At 41.0% G+C, this 17,006-nt stretch overlaps 1 protein-coding gene across 1 annotated transcript in view; it reads left to right on the top strand.

The window, feature by feature from the left end:
* The window catches only part of SHTN1 (shootin 1), a 73,717-nt gene that overhangs the window by 22,831 nt on the left and 33,880 nt on the right, over positions 1 to 17,006 (top strand). The window contains exons 5-10 of the mRNA XM_023753397.1: positions 1,291 to 1,388; positions 3,632 to 3,713; positions 6,479 to 6,573; positions 9,685 to 9,831; positions 12,182 to 12,335; positions 14,501 to 14,600. Coding sequence (XP_023609165.1) covers positions 1,291 to 1,388; positions 3,632 to 3,713; positions 6,479 to 6,573; positions 9,685 to 9,831; positions 12,182 to 12,335; positions 14,501 to 14,600 — 676 coding nt within the window. The remainder of the gene's footprint in view (positions 1 to 1,290; positions 1,389 to 3,631; positions 3,714 to 6,478; positions 6,574 to 9,684; positions 9,832 to 12,181; positions 12,336 to 14,500; positions 14,601 to 17,006) is intronic.

Raw genomic sequence — 17,006 nt, 5'->3', positions numbered from 1 at the left:
TGTACTGACTATGTACAGAGCTTTTTTCTTAAACAATAGCATTTACATTGTATGAGATATTATATCTAGAGATTATTTAAAGTGTACCGGAGGACGTGCTTAGGGTGTGTGCAAATACTATGCCATTTTATGTAGAGGAGTTGAGCGTTCTCGGATTTTGCTATCTGAAGGGGTCCTGGAGCCAGTTTTTGTGGATACCCAGGGATGACTGTCTACAGAAAGTCATCTTTAACTGACTCTCCACTCCCTTAACCTGGGACAGAATAAGATTTATGTTGGTGAGGAGAGAGAGGGGAAGGTTAAAGGATGTTCTTTTGTCCACAATCCTCCCTGCTGTTGGGTCTTGAACAGTGTGGTCTCTTGTTCTTCCTTCAGGAGTGGCCAACCAGTAGAGAGAGTGATTTTGAAATAAGTCTCTGAGAACTCCTTCAAACTGGGTTCGTGTAAAAGTTGATTTAACTTATAAATAACCACATAATGGGTTTCTTACTGTCCTGGCAGGAGGGTAAGAAATTAAGAGCAGTTCAAAACTCAGTGGCAAAACCAGGAGCCTGGGTATAAATTTGAGGACCCTGTGCTAATCCATGTACATGTCTTTTTAACATTTGAGTGGCGGAAGTAACTTTAAGCTTTGCACTTACAGTCACTAATATTTTCATTCCAGTAACACAGTTTTCATTAAATCCCAGTACTAGCAAATATGAAATAAATTAAGAAACAAAACACCCACAACTCTGGAGAGAAAATTACTAGAATTAACCCTTTTTCAAATAGGTTATATTTTGAGTCAGTTCAAATAATGTTTAAGGCTATAAATTGGCAGAAAATCAGGATTTTTCTTCAAATCAAAATCTCCAAATTATTAACTTCCCAGTTGTTTATATTGTATTGTGACACGAGTCCATGGCCGTTATAAAATAAAAAAGGAGTTACTGCAATGCCTTAATTTATTTTGCTGAAAGCTTAAGCAATTTTGCTTCTGAAATGCCAGATCGTTTTCTTGAATGTGGGTTTGCTGGAATGCAAAGAAAACATGATCTGGTACATTTAACACAGTGAGTTTGCTTGATATAAAGTTATTAATGACCATGGCTGTGTTGGGGGGCTTGAAAGCGAGATTTCCATCATCCTTTGCTTCTTCATTTTCCTTTTAATTGTTAAATGACCTTGACCATGCACTGCCCATGGGCTGGCGTTTTCAATTCTTCGGACAAGATTGATTTCCTCTTTTAAAAATACGTTTATTTGTATACATGTCCCCTCCTTTTTTTTTCCCCTTTAAAAATGCAGAACTCCGGGATCAAATTGTGTCCGTTCAGGAGGAAAAGAAGATATTAGCCATCGAACTAGAAAATCTCAAGAGCAAACTTGCGGAAGTAATTGAAGAAGTATGTATCTTGGGCCGGAAAGGTCAGACTTTGGTGTTTTCGAGATGTTTGGGGACTAGCCATGTTAAAAATTGCCACTGGAAGCCAATGTCTGACATGTGAACCAAGTGCTAGTTCTGATCTGCTCCCCACATACCAAAGGGTATAGAGAGTAAGACCATGAGCATTCATATACCCACTACCTAGCTCCATAAATAAAACATGAAAGTAGCGTTAAGTGTTCTCTATTGCCCCTCAGACTTCACTACAGGAGGCAGATTTGTGGGAGTGCTGTCTTGAGTTTAAGTCAGACACTCTATCACCGCGGGTGAAGAAGTGTGCCGCTTCTCCAGTGAAGGGCTGGCTCCGTTGGGAAAGGCTGTCCCCATGTACCTCCAACCCAGGCCCATATGCTAGGTCAGCGGTTCTCAACCTGGGGGTCGCGACCCCTTTGGGGGTCGAACGACCCTTTCACAGGGGTCGCCTAAGACCATCGGAAAACACATATATAATTACATATTGTTTTTGTGATTAATCACTATGCTTTCATTATGTTCAATTTGTAACAATGAAAATACATCCTGCATATCAGATATTTACATGACGATTCATAACAGTAGCAAAATGACAGTTATGAAGTAGCAACGAAAATAATTTCATGGTTGGGGGTCACCACAACATGAGGAACTGTATTAAAGGGTCGCGGCATTAGGAAGGTTGAGAACCACTGTGCTAGGTGGTAGAATGGTTCAAGTAGGTGTTTGGAGAAACTTCTTCCTTTTCCTTGTCAGTTGTCTTCAAGAGCAGGAGTACACAATTGCCTTTCTTTGCAATCTCGACCTGACGTCTGTCAATGGTTCTCAGATCCTGTAGCCCAGAGCTTCCCAATCGATGTGCTGTAGCCCCTTGATATCCCTCCGAGGGCTGACAAGGGGGCCAGGGTATTGATCCCCTTCAGCGAGCAGCCTCCTCCAATTACCTCAGTGCCCAGACACATACCATCGCTTTCTTAAGGGCCATCATGGGAAAGAGACAGGGAAGCATTGCCCACCAACCGGGTGCTTTCATGGATTGTGACAACACATCCGAATGAATGGGGGGAAGGACGATGGCATTTTGGAAATAGCATTCCTGGTGGCCGTGTTATACCAGTTACTAGTTGAAACCAAAATAAAAAATACAGCTTACACCCAAAGAGATCAGTTCAGAGACGCTCCGAAGGACTGCGGGATGCAGAGGCCCCTTCAGGACTGTGGCCTTGGTTTGTTTCGTGAGTGTAACCATGGGAGAGAGACAGGAAACGCATTCTGATGCACGCCATTCCTGTTATGATTATCGGGGATTCTCTCACTGCCACTGAGAGGTGGGGTTGGAAGCCAGTTCAGAAGTTGTTTTTGTTAGGACTGTTTCAGACACTTGAAAAATATTAAAAGCGAAATAATGAACATCTGTGTGCCTACAATCTAGCTTAATACATAAAACATGAAAGTGGTGTTGAAACCGTGGCATCTCTCTCTCTCCTCAATTGCATTTCCCCAAACAGCTACTCTTCTGAACTTTGGTTTTATCTTGGCAATGCACGCACTGACATTTGTACTACACTCCATAGCACTTGGAGTGTTTTAAAGCTATATTCACACCCTGCATTTTTAATTCCACAAAATGGAATTTGAGATTTATCCGCTTTGATACATGTAGCTTTACATTTCTGTTTTTAACTGTCTATGATATTCTCTTCTCCTATTGATAGATGCCAACAGTTATTTCAGAAGTTTTGGGGGAAAATTATCATAGGTATTCTATTTTAGCCAACAGTCATCCAAGTTGAAAATACTCTTTATTTCAAAAATTCATGGATGTTTTACTTAAGCCAAATAGCATCAAAACTTAAAATAAATACCAAAATTGAGTATTGGCTCTCTAAATGATTCATGTATTTTCCAAGTGCTCTCTAGTTGGATTTTTGCATTAAAACTATGAACCATTCACACTGGCCGCTTAGAGCACTACCATGGTTGGGGCCCAATGCCAAGCCATTTGGAATATGTAAATACATTCTCTGCCAGTTGTCCATCCTAGCTGAAGTAGCGACCTTCGAGGCTCTACCAAGAGCTGTAATACAAGCCTCTGCAGTGAGGCCAATCACTACTTTACAGTGTCAGTTTCCTGTTGAAAGTTGAACAGCAACTTGAGTATCACACATCGCCATATGTCCTGTCTTACCGCTGTGGGTGCTTTCTCCCCTCAAAATCTCATGTTTCTAGGTAAATAAAGTGAAGCAAGAAAAAGATGCTTTAAATTCAGAAGTCCTTGAACAGAGAAAAGTCTTAGAAAAATGCAATAGAGGTATGTGTTTCCACTCTTTGTTTCTCAAGTACATGTGTAATTTATTTTGTGTACATAGATTTCGGGTTGTCTTATACCTGTGCCTAAAGGTTCTTGCAGCAAGAATCTTCTCCTGTATTGTGTTCTCCTAACTCATAGCAAGGAATCTCTCTCAATTCGATTCTACCCCCGGCTTTTGAGTCTTGGGACATTTACAAGTGCTTTTACTTAAGAAACACAAGGCCCGCTCATTTTGAAACGCAGCACCCAAGAGAGCGGACTTACTATGGTTTTGTCCTCTTTTTTCCCCCTTCTTTCCGAGTGCAGAAGCTACAACACTAAAAGCAAATCTTTCAGACCCAGGGTCGCCCCTGTTCATGGGAGTTCTCCATCTTTGCATTATTCATGACCTGAGATTTTTGAATAAAGAACCTTGTAGTTAAGTGTGTGGGAGTTGGAATATGTAAATACATATTCCAACTCCATTGTGACATTGCCTCAACTCTTTCTACCTTTCAGAAGATAGAAATAGTGTAGAAGACTTTCTAATCTGGATGCACTGTGCTAGAAAGAGGGTTCCACAATGGTTAGCATGTGGATCTTGCCTTCAGAGACAACCTACCCTCCCCCTCGTCCCCCCATTCCAGGGAGAGACAGAGAGTTTATATAATAAATGCATGACTAGAACCAAACAGTGCTTTCAGAATCCAGGGAAGAAGGACCAGGTGAAATTCACTTCTTATTATAGTGTTCTGGACGCAGAAAAGCGTGTCAATTATTCTGTCCCAGGCTTCAGATAGTTGTAGTAGAATCTTCTTTGTTCTCCTCATGAAATGTCTCTTTTAAATAGGTTTGAAAATAACCCAGGGGCCTGTCATTCACATCCCAAACCACCTCTTATATTGCTTCCCTTGAGGAAGACTATTAGTCTTTCCCCTGGGTAGGCAGTAGATTCACCGAGGACGGAGTTTGAAATTCTATGTCATTACACAGCAAACCAGTCCTTAGTCAGTTAGGACTGAGTGCCCTGGCGGAACATTGTTTGAAAGCAGCCATTAGGGGAGCCTTTGAAAAGATTGTGTGGATCGGACTGGGCTCAGGATCAAAAGAGCTTCACCACAAGCAGGTGGAGAGACCGGAGCGATATCTGTCTACGTCGTGCAATGGCTTTGTCACCGCCCCCCCCCCCCCCCCCCCCCGTCTTGTCTCTATCATCATTTCACAGAATAGAGCACAAAAGGTCATAAAGTGTCATCGCTTTGCTCGTCTTTCACACGATTTTCCCTTGGAAGATGTCTGTCCTATTGTGACTTTAAAGCCACGCTCTGCCTCTGGGCCCGAATGGCCATCAGGCTCTCTCTCTCTCTTGTTTGTGTACTTGGAGAACACTTTAACATAACTTATGCCTATTTTTCTTTTTATTTACTTGTGTACTTTTCTTTTGGTGGAAAGTTATAGATTCATACAGAAAAAAGTGGGGGCGGGGGGGGGGAACTCTCAGTCTTTCCAGTGCAGAGAAAAGCACTGTTAACATTTTAGTGTATATTCTTCCCATCTGAAAAAGCCTGTATATCCATTAAATTGTTAAATATGATTATAACATCTGTGGAAGACCAGATACCAGCAGAGGAAGTTTCTATTTACCCATTAGTACCTTACGAGCCCCCGAACAGCCTTCTCTACTCCGTCTCCTCCCTTGGATTTTTATCATTTCTTTTATTTACAGTTTTGCCAAATACGTGTGTGTCCCCAGACAGCATATTGTTTAATTTTGCGTGTTTGGGACTTTATAAAAATGGCATATTTTCGCCCCTGTACCTCTTCAGCTTTGTGTTTTGAGGTTCGTCCATGGTGAGGGGCTCTGCCGTGGTGGTTATTTTCACGGGTGTATCATATTTCATTCCAAGTCTACACCAGGATTCATTTATCCAATATCCTATTGGTAGATATTGGAGGGTGTTTTTTTTTTTCTCCGTATTTTACTATTCCAAGTCATGCTGTTATGACAATTCTTATACATGTCCCCTGGTGCACATGTCTAAGAGTTTTAGCAAGATATACGACAAATGTAAAATTTTATCTTTATTTCACCACCTAAGGCCAAATTACTTTTTAAGTAGATCTATAGGTTTACACTCCCGTTAGCCATGTATTTGTTCCCTATCATCTCCACACTCAATGTGTACTTTTCATTTTTGCCAGTTGCCTCTTTGGTGAGTCTAAAAAGGTATCTGTTTTTACTTTGCGTTTCACCGGTTACTAATGAAGATGAGTGTTTTCCACATGTTTAGGGGCCTTTTATATGTGTCCTCTTCTGTGAAATGCCTTGTGGATGTGTTTAGAACGTGGCTTTTAAAAAAAAAATGAACTCTTTAATATGTCACGAATGTCTTTCTATCCAATAAACATGCCTCTGCAATATAATTTTGATGGCAGAATAATATTTCCTGTACATATCAGACTTCACTGATCCTTCCATGCTAGGCCATCTAGATTATTTTACTTTTTTCAGTAGCAATGCAGAGAGCAGCCCTCCCACTAAATCTCCATATATGTTCTCTCTTAGGAGAATAAAGACATTCCTAAAAGTGGAATTGTTGAGTCAAAGACTATGAATAATTTTAGATTTTGAATCACATTGCCCTCCAAAAGGCTTTATCATTTTATATTTCAACCAGCAATGGTTGAGCGTGCTGTAGAAAGAATCTTTTAAGCACTGTTTTTCACCCATATTCCTGATCATCTGGGTGGCATATTGTCTGTTTCCCTTTCCTTGTCTTCTTAAGTGTCCATGCTAGCAGTAGAAGAGTATGAGGAAATGCAGGTGAACTTGGAACTGGAGAAGGACCTTCGGAAGAAAGCAGAGTCGTTTGCACAAGAGGTAAGTATCTTGTAGAGACCTCATTTTTAAATTTTTATTTCTTAAAGAACTTTGCAGATGACACATTTAGGTTGAGTAAGAACTTACAATTCCAAGTCATGCTGTTATGACAATTCTTATACATGTCCCCTGGGACACTTTGAATGAAGGATCAGCTGATTTAGGGAGGCAGCTACGGAATCGTCTCAGGTTCACTGAACTTGGTATCTGAAGATCTGGGTTCAGATTTTGGCCTGTCAGTCAGTTACCAGTTGCATGACCTTAGAACAGCCCCTTACTAGTAGCCTCTTGGGGCTTCACTTTCACCACAGATAACCAAGCGGATTATCTGATGATACCTGGATAACCAAGTGGATTTTAAATGGCATGCTTTTTCAAAGGTATTTTGTAAACTCTAAAATGCTACATAGAGGGCCCTGGCTGGTTTGGCTTAGTGGATAGAGCGTTGGCCTGTGGATCAGAGGGTTCCAGGTTCGATTCCAGTCAAGGGCACTTAACCTTGGTTGCAGGCTCCTCCCCAGCCCAGGCCCTGGTCAGGGCTCCTGCAGGAGGTAACCAATCGATGTGTTTCTCTCACATTGATGTTTCTCTCTCTCTTCCACTCTCCCTAAAAATCAAGGGAAAAATATCCTCGGGTGAGGATTAAGCAAAATAAAATAAAATAAAATGCTATATAGAGGAAAGACATTATATTAAGGGACACTTGTAACTTGTGACGGAAGGCCCGGCTTGAGGACTTGTGTAGGTTTCAAATAGCCTCGCATCTAGGTTACCTCTCCGTATACCATCTCAAGTACCATGGCCGCTCTCCAGTGCTCTCCTTGTGTGAGTTGATTCCTCTCCTTGCTGTGGAACGTTGCCATGTTGTACATCCATTGTCTCAGCCTTTCACCAGAGCAGTGATGTTCCTCTCATGTTAGAGATGAGCTTTGAGCTTCTCGTGTTCGGCTTACCTTTGTTGCCAGGTAGCTCTTTGGTGTCCTGTGGCTCTGGGACTGGTTTCCAGGGAAATGATGAGGTACCAGTTGGCTGAACCCTAACATCTCAGGATGGAGAGCTGATCTGCATGAGAGCTCCATCATGGAGAAACCTTTTTGAATCTGTGTACGTACTGTAGGTTGAAGGAAAGTCGCCAAGGAAATGTAAAACACTCTTAGGTGTAAGTGTCCGTAGCGGAGAAAGAAGACAGAGCAGGGGTTATGCCGATGACATTTGAAAATCGGATTATGTGCTTGAATGCTAGCTGGGCTAGCAATGAACTCTATGCAAGGTTTAGCCCGAGAAGATTTGATTTGAAATATTATGATTCATCTTATTCAGAGGGTTTAATGAAAGGTGAGTAAATAATGTTCTCATTACTTGGAAGAAAGCGAAAAGAATTGGAGTGTGTCAGAGCCCTTTGGAAAAAGCTGCAGCAACAGAAATAATGGAGCTAAATAAACAGTCGAGGAGGAGGGAGTGTAGAGGTAACATGAAGATGCCTCCATTGCGACACTGAAAGTGTTGGCTGATTTTGACCTGCATGCCAGGGTCTTACTTTGAGAGACATTTTCAATTTTCCATCTGTTGTTTGTAGAGTGATTTTAGAAAACAAAGCAGCTCAAAGAAAACATGAAGGCCATGCAGTAGCGGAGAGGATAGATGAGAGAAGCAAGATTCCACTAAGGATATGAAAATGAGTGGTGTTGTGCCATGCCAGAGTGAGGAGACAGATGTTTGAGGAGGGACATGAAGAGCGGTGGCACTTACGTCACCCTAGCATCAATCCTTGCAGTGGTGCGCAGTGATTTTGCAGCATCTAGATTTGACCTGCACAATAGTGAGAAGAGAACTGTTTTTTAAGATAAAGCTAGATTAGAACCAGTATATCTTCCCTTTTAATGGTTTACAAATTCTCAGGTGTTTTTTTAAAAATATATTTTATTAATTTTTTACAGAGAGGAAGGGAGAGGGATAGAGAGCTAGAAACATCGATGAGAGAGAAACATCGATCAGCTGCCTCCTGCACACCTCCTACTCGGGCTGTGCCCACAACCAAGGTACATGCCCCTGACCGGAATCGAACCTGGGACCTTTCAGTCCGCAGGCCGACGCTCTGTCCACTGAGCCAAACCAGTTATGGCAACAAATTCTCAGGTTTTTAACAGATAACTGCTGCTAAAAGATTACATGACTTAGTTTAATGAGATGTACTGCTGTCTTGCATTTTGTGCTTCGTGCAGTCAGCAAACATCTTATTAAACCAGACACTGCCGACAGTGGGAATATAATGGTGAAGAAGGCAAATAGGATCTCTGCCCTTGGGAGCCTACTGTCTAGAGACTTAGAAGTGAAATTTTAAAGTTCATTTACTTTATATACTTAATTACAAAAGGAACAGATACATATGTGCCTTGTAAAAAAATACAAACAATTCTCAAATGTATAAAGTGTAAAATGTAAGTTCCTTCCCCACTCCTACTCCTACTTGTCCATTTAAAAAAACAAAAACATGCCCTAGCTGGTTTGGCTCAGTGGATAGAGTGTTGGCCTGCGGACTGAAGGTCCTGGTTCGGTTCTGGTCAAGGGCACAAGTCTGGGTTGCAGGCTCCATCCCCAGTAGGGGACGTGCAGGAGGCAGCCAATCAATGATTCTCTCTCATCATTGTAGTTTCTATCCCTCCCTCTCTGAAATCCATAAAAAATATATTTAAAAATGATGATAAATAAAAACCAAAAATGTGACCATCCATTTTGGATACAGAAATTCCAAGTCAAGATGGTAATGCATCGGGGATTTGAGCCTCCCTAGTCTAGAAGAATCAGCTAACAGCCTCTGTTCCAGTAATACTACTACTACTGTTAGTATTAATGGATTTTAAAGCCATAATACAGTATTAAAAATGGACATGTAGGGCTCAGTTATTGTAGTTGGTTGGGGCAAGGGTAAAGGTTCTGAAGATTGTGTAAAAGTTATGAATGAAATCATGGCAACCTTTACTTCTAAAACCATTAGACTGTGTAGCATTCAGAAAATTTTGATAAAAACTCCATCACTTTCCTTTTGCTCAAGTTTCTGTTGAGATATGTGAGATTGACTGGTATATACATGTTCGTAATTAACTTCTGCAGATGTTCATTGAACAAAACAAGCTAAAGAGACAAAGCCACCTGCTGCTACAGAGCTCTGCTCCCGACCAACAGCTTTTGAAAGCATTGGATGAAAACGCCAAACTCATCCAGCTCCTTGAGGGAGAGAGGATTCAGCACCAACAAAAGGTACAGATTTTCTTCTGGAGTCTTCACACACACACACACACACACACTCACACACACACACACTCACAGAGTTGGTCTGGTCACTTAGACTTCTACATTTTGCCTTACTAAGTTACCAAGTCTGTCTTTTTTATCTTTTAGAAAAACAACAGCTACTAAATGAATTTAATTAAGTGGCCAACAAAAATGTATAGTGCATTATTGTAGACTTTAAATTGTCCCAAAGGACAGAAGAAGGGGGGGGAAAGAGATACAACTTGAGAAGAGCTTGGATAATGCATTTTGGGGAGACCGTGTGCACCTGGAGAGTATTGGTCTCCGAGAGCCTGTGGGAGGGTGAAATAGGTTTTATTCAAACAGGGAGGAAAAGCCCTTGTTGGTAGTAATTGTTTGCTTGGAGAAAATATCTGATTTTGTAAACTTGCACAAATGTGTATGTTTAAAGACTTCCTAAGTGGTTATTTCCTTTTGAGTAGAGCCGGTCCAGCTAGCACCGCCTACCTGGGAGTGCTGGGCAGAAAGGTTAGTCAGCGTGGCAGGTGAGGGGGTGGAGGATGGGGAGAGGCCAAGAGATAGAACAATGGCTTTCAAGTGAAAGAAACCGCTTCAGGAAAATTATGTCAATATTTAGACTGCTTACAGTGTACCTAGTTTGTGAAGGGAAGGATGTTAGCTGCTACTCATGATCATTTGTCAAAGTCTCTTTAAGGAACAATATTGACATTTATCCTTGAAAATTTCTGAAGATTTTAAAAGGTTGGACATGAGGTAGAGTTGATTCCCGCCCCCTCTCCCCTCCCGCCCTCCCCCCCTCCACTCCCTTGCCCCCATAAGAGGTGCTGGGCCCTAGCGGACTAAAGGGTCCCATGTTCTATTCCGGCCAAGAGCACATGCCCGCGCTGTGGGCTTGTTCTCCACTAGGGGCCATGCAGGTGGCAGCCGATCAGTGATTCTCTCTCATCATTGATGTTTCTCTCTCTCTCTCTCTCTCTCTCTCTCTCTCTCTCCCTCCCTCTCCCTCTCCCTCTCCCTCTCCCTCTCCCTCTCCCTCTCTCTCTCCCTCTCCCTTCCTCTCTGAAATCAATAAAAATAAATATATTAAAAAATAGGAGATGCTGGTATATGCATAGAGGATGGGAGGGAAATAATCTTTTTAGTCTCCATATGCAGGATGAGCATTTTAAATAGAGAATAAAAGAATGCTATTTTTATTTAGCTTATCCTAGAATTTTTTTGGTTCTGGAAAGGTCCTGCTACTTGCAGTTAACTCATTCAGTAAATAGTGCATACCTAGAATTGATTGAATTGAATTGAGGTGTGGGACTAAATTGTTATAGTAAGGGGAGAAGTGCTGAAGATCAGATAAAAGTTATGAATGAAATGATAGCAGTCATTACTTTTAAAACTTAATACTACACCATACAGATATTCTGGTTAATACTTCATGTACATGGTTTATAAAGTATATCTTACCTGTCTGTTAGTCCACTTGGAGATCCAGCAATTTTTAAACCCAGCTGTATTGTTTTTACAATTATAAAGATAACATGTTCCTTCTAATAAACAAATTTTTAAAATACAGAAAAAGTTAAAGAAATTTAAGATTACCCAAGAATCTCATATTTTGGTGCTTATCTATACTTTATGTAAATATATACTTTTATGAATACAGTTTAAATGGAATCATACCATGCATACTGTTCTGTAACTTTACTTTTAAAATTATTACTATGTCTTCCCATGTCAGTATATAGTGAGCTATGTGATTTTAAATGGTTGCATAGTATTTCATTTAATGAACACACCAGAATTTACTAAATCAATAATATTGGCAGATATTTAGGTTATTTCCAATTGTTCCCTGTTACAAAGAATACTTTAGAGAATATATTTGAGCACTTGTCTTACTATTTTTTTAAAACAAATTCTAAAAGTAGCATTACTGAATCAGAGAGCCCTTCTGCCTCCTCCCTTTCCCTCTCCTCCTCCTCCTCCTCCTTCACTTTCTCCATCTTCTTTTAAGGTTTTTGATGCTTGTTACCAAATTGTGCTCCTAGGGGTCCTTAAAAATGGGTATGAATGTATTCATCTGTTTTAAATGAAATTTTTTGACTCCAACATTAAAAATTAAATTCTCTGGGATATAGGTGTCCGGTAAATTCATATTGAATCAAATAGTCGATAATGGTTTTAAGTGTTATCTGTGTCCCAGAACTTTTATAGTTTTTAAGATGGATTGGAATCTCTTTGTTATGAATTTGCAAAGTAAATGGGAAACATTTTTTTCTTTTATTTTCCTGGACACAGGAGAAACTTTAACACTCCGTAAAAGTCTGTTTATAACTTATAGGTCAAAGAATTAGAAGAACAACTAGAAAATGAAGCACTCCACAAAGAGATACACAACCTCAAACAGCAACTGGAGCTGCTAGAAGAAGATAAAAAAGAACTGGAACTGAAGTATCAGAATTCTGAGGAGAAAGCCAGAAATTTAAAGCATTCCGGTAAAAGCGTCGAGTAGGCTACTATGTCCTGTTGTTAATCTGTGAATCTCTCAGGCCCAGTACAAAACCTGGCATATAGTTAGTCCGGAAGGTTTACTGAATGCTATGAAAACGCTAAGACTCACTTTTAAATTCCTTTCTTTCTAAGTATTGCTATTCAGTAGTGGAATGGCCTTTGTAATTAAATGATTCACAAATATTTAGACTTCTTTTTGGACTCAGAGCTGTTGTGAACATCACACAGAATTAAGAACAAAGATACCATTAATATGGGAAGGCCCAAATTCCAGCATTTCTCAGGACTTCAGCTACGAGTGTTCATTAAGTACTTATTTTGTTCATTTTATGAATACATTTTCAGGGTACATTTTTAAAAAGAAACTTTTTAGATTCATACCACCTTCATCTTTGATGTCTAATTATACCCTTGAAATAATACTTACAATATCACACCTAACAATAAAATGGGCAACAATATATGTATTAAATGGAAAACTTTTAAAACACCAGGGGATACTGAAATCAAAAGGATTTATTCTTTCAGTTCTCGAAAGCGGAACAGGAATGTGTGAGTTGGATTACGGCACAGGGATAAGTAGTAAGTTTTGGTTGGAAGGTCGGTAATTTAAGGAGGCAGGTCGTTCCCTTTATAACAGCTTCAATATTCACTTCAGATATTTTGGGTTAATTTTATACTAGAATTTTGAAATCTGTCCAGAAGAACTAAGTTGGCTTTCTTCCTTTAAAATAATATTCAATGCTTTGTAATCCACGATGAAAATTATAGTTTATTTTTAGAAATTGATCTAACATTAAGAACTATTCCATTCTTTTTAGTGAATATCGGAGCAGCCTGTTGTAGAAAGCCATCTGTCTTTATTATAAGAGGAGGGGCAGACAGAGAGATTTGACATTCAGTTTTGAACATGTTCTAGTTTCTGCTGTGTGTACCCAGGCATACCCTAGGGCACTGTAAGAAATATAGAAGAGCCCAGTGGTGGCTCAGTGGGTGAGCATTGACTTATGAACCAGGAGGTCACAGTTCCATTCCCGGTCAGGGCACATGCCCAGGTTGCGGGCTCGATCCCTAGTAGGGGGCATGCAGGAGGCAGCCGATCAATGATTCTCTCTCACCATTGATGTCTCTATCTCTGTCTCCCTCTCCCTTCCTCTCTGAAATCAATAAAAATATATTTAAAAAAGAGAAAGAAATCTAGGAGAGAAGAAACCATGCCTTTTTCCTGAGGAACTCAGATTCCCTTTGGAGAGACAGTCACATGCATATGGAATAGGTAGAGGAGTCGTGGTGTGGGAGAGCTTGGCCCACGCGGCTGCTTTAAGTGTTGCGAGTGAAAACAGGTGGACACGCCATCGGGGGTCCAGTCTGTGTGGCAGGTGGAATGGCTGTGGACACTGCTCTTCCTGAGAGCGCACAGTACTCGGCACCTGGAGCCCTTAGAGCCCCCGTTAGAGGTGTTGGCACCCATGATGGAAATTTCAGTTCTGCTCCTTGAAGTCAGGAACGGTGCCTGGAGCAGCACCAGTAGCCCCTTCCGCATGGCTGGTGCCCAGTAAACGCCTGTTTCATTCATGACTTGGGTGAACTGAATGAAGACATTATATTCCCAGAATGCTCTTCAGAAGAGCAACCGGTTTCTGAGCCACAGACCCTGAAGAGAGTGAGTCTGGTTAACACCAAGAACACGAAGATGTGCAGTTCCCGAAGGAAACTTGAGTGGAGGAGGGAAGCCTGCTATTAAGATTCAGTCCTAAATGTCACCTTTAAAATGAACTCGTGGCCCGTGCATTTTAAAAGTCAAGTATTAACCGTTTCTTAGCGTTGGAGCGGTGTGTTTCATCATTAACAAATACTTCTTCAGCCTACTCAGTCCTTCCCGCCCGCCCAGCCGTTGCCTTGAACTTTGTCTCTTCCCTGGTTGTGTGAGCAGCGAATAGAAGGTAACGCCTTCTTGTACCCCGTGGAAGGCCTCTTGTATTAGTGATAGCAGGCTGGGTGGTGAAAAGTTTGAACAGATTCTGCAGTTTCATGTTGAATTTTCTCACTCGCCTTCACGAGAAAGAACTTGATTTTGAGAGCGGTTTTGTTTGTTTGGATGCGAAGTTGCTCATTTCCGCGCTTTCCTGACCCTGTGCTCTCTGTGCAGTGGACGAGCTCCAGAAGCGGGTGAACCAGTCTGAGAATTCAGTGCCCCCACCGCCTCCGCCTCCACCGCCGCTCCCCCCTCCTCCTCCCAACCCCATCCGGTGAGTGCATGGGGAAGACGGCTCTGCATCACATGTCATTCCTTGTCAGAGAACCTGAAGTTTCTGTTAATGGGATTTTTAAAAAATACTGGCTCAGGTGGCATCATTAGAGGGATGGTAAGAAATATAAGTGAACCCTAGCCGGTTTGGCTCGGTGGATAGAGAGAGCATTGGCCTGTGGACTGAAGGGTCCCAGGTTCGATTCCCGTAGAGGGCACATGCCCAGGTTGCGGGCTCGATCCCCAGTAGAGGTCGTGCAGGAGGCAGCCGATTAATAATTCACTCTCACCATTGATGTTTCTTTCTCCCTCGCTTTCTGAAATCAATAAAAATATATTTTTAAAAAAGAGGTATGAATGATGTCAGCTGGTGTGAATCCCAGAGAATTCTCCAAAGACCCATGTATTATTCCCTTCTTGTAATATATGCAGAAAGGGCCTTAAAAATACCAAAACCATTCTTGAGGCCGACAGTGTTCTGTGGTAGATGCTCAGATTCCCCGTGGATGTTCCAAACCGCCAGCATTTAGACATTTATACCCATTGTTTTGACACTTCGGTTTTAAAATTACAGCCCATGACATTAGGATTTCCTCTAAACGGCAAGACCGAGCATATTTTAGTTTCTCCAGAGCGTTTTCATCTTTTTTTCTCTCACTAATTTGAATTTGGAAAGTGCTGGTCTGTTCAATTATTTTAAAAAGAAAAGTACTAAATGAAAACTAAACAGGACCAAACTAGTAAACTAAAAGTACTAATTTGTTTTTATTCCGAACCTCATATTTAAAGCTTTAATAACGCTGAGAAAGGAACCTTCCGATAATAGAATAAATTATATATAAATTCTGTGACAGGAAACCATATCTGCAGACAAGAATTCACTGTTCCTGAAGCCCAAGGTGACTTAATGGTGTTGAGTGCCTGAAGTAAGCACATACCGCCTAGGAGGGCCACAGTCAGATTGTGGCCTTTATGGGTCTTCCTTTCCCCATGTAGAATGACGTAAGACAATCTACCTGCTCCTCATGTCATGATGTGAGCTGCTCCTGTAGCATTTATTCTTGAACAAACAGAATTTGAAAATTTGCTAGGTTGTTAGCTTTCATTAACTCATGTGATTTGTTTAATCCTTTCACACAGAGAAGCCATTTATTCCAACTTTGTACCTTTGCTGATCCCTCTGAATAGAATGTGTAACGTGTTCCTCCCACACGGCTCTAAAAATGGGACTTGGCATTTTAATAAAAATTCTCATTAGTTTTTCTTACCGAGTGGGGCATGACAATTTACTTTCAGCCATTGAAGTCGTTAAAGCAAAATAATGTGTACATGTGATCGATCCAGGAGTCAATTGAAAGAATTTCAGGTATTTTAAATTCTTCCTCTCCTGGGTTGCTAAGTCTGTAGGAGATGGAGATATTCTGAATTTGACATTTAAAACAGGAAATTCATCACTTTGATCTTTCTCTAAGGTCTGGAGTTTTGAGCTGATAAGAAGGTCACTTTTGTCTATGAGGAGGGAGAACTATTAAAAAGCGATTATAGTCTGGCTGTTGGCCTTTAATTTTTAGTCTCAGAAATCAAGAGAGCCCTTCAGATTCAAAGTAAAGTATAACCTAAATAGAATATTTTTCCAAAGAGTACTTTACAGCTAAATTGAGAAATGCATATGTCTAAAGTGTGAATTCTTCGATAAGGCCCTTTAAAGAACATTCATTGAATAACATGAATAATTTTTATTTTAAGATGAATTTAAATAGTATAAGCCATAATTTCTCAGTAGAAAGAGATTTTTTTTTTTTTTGGTAAGGATAACCTTGTCAGAGAAATTTATTTGAATACAGATTGAGTTTCAGTGGACTTTGAATCCTCTAGTCAAGGTTTTCTAACTTTGTTCCTGAGCCGTTTGCTTTACTCTGATGATGAGGGTCGTGGGTAGCAATGAAAGTGGGGGAAAAAGTCCAGGGCCTGTGACTACTTTAAGTAGCTTTCTTGCTTTTCCCTCATCTTCCTGCTCATTTAACTGAGGGCACAGGTGGGAGAGAGGAAAGAGAGGAAGAAGGCATACATACTTTGGTCATTTTATACAGGTCCTGGGAAGGTGTGGCTCACGGGAAAGGGGTGGGTTGTATTAATGTATTCGTCAGAGTTCTCCAGAGAAACAGAACCAATAGGGTGTGCGCGCCTGTGTGTGTGTGTGTGCACACACACACACACACACACACACACACACATATATATATATATATTGGCTCACATTATTATGGGCATGGTCCCAGGATCTGTAGGGTGAGCCAGCAAGCTGGTGACCAAGGAGAGCCTGTGGTATAGTTTCAGTCTGCAGGTCAGCAGGCTCAGGACTCAGGAGGAGGCAGTGCTTTCAGTTCGAGCCTGAAAGCAGGAGAAC

Source organism: Myotis lucifugus, unplaced genomic scaffold, assembly GCF_000147115.1.
Source record: "Myotis lucifugus unplaced genomic scaffold, Myoluc2.0 scaffold_44, whole genome shotgun sequence".
NCBI lineage: Eukaryota > Metazoa > Chordata > Mammalia > Chiroptera > Vespertilionidae > Myotis > Myotis lucifugus.
Note: the sequence above shows the minus strand (reverse complement) of the source record. Positions and strands in the feature narration are given on the sequence as shown.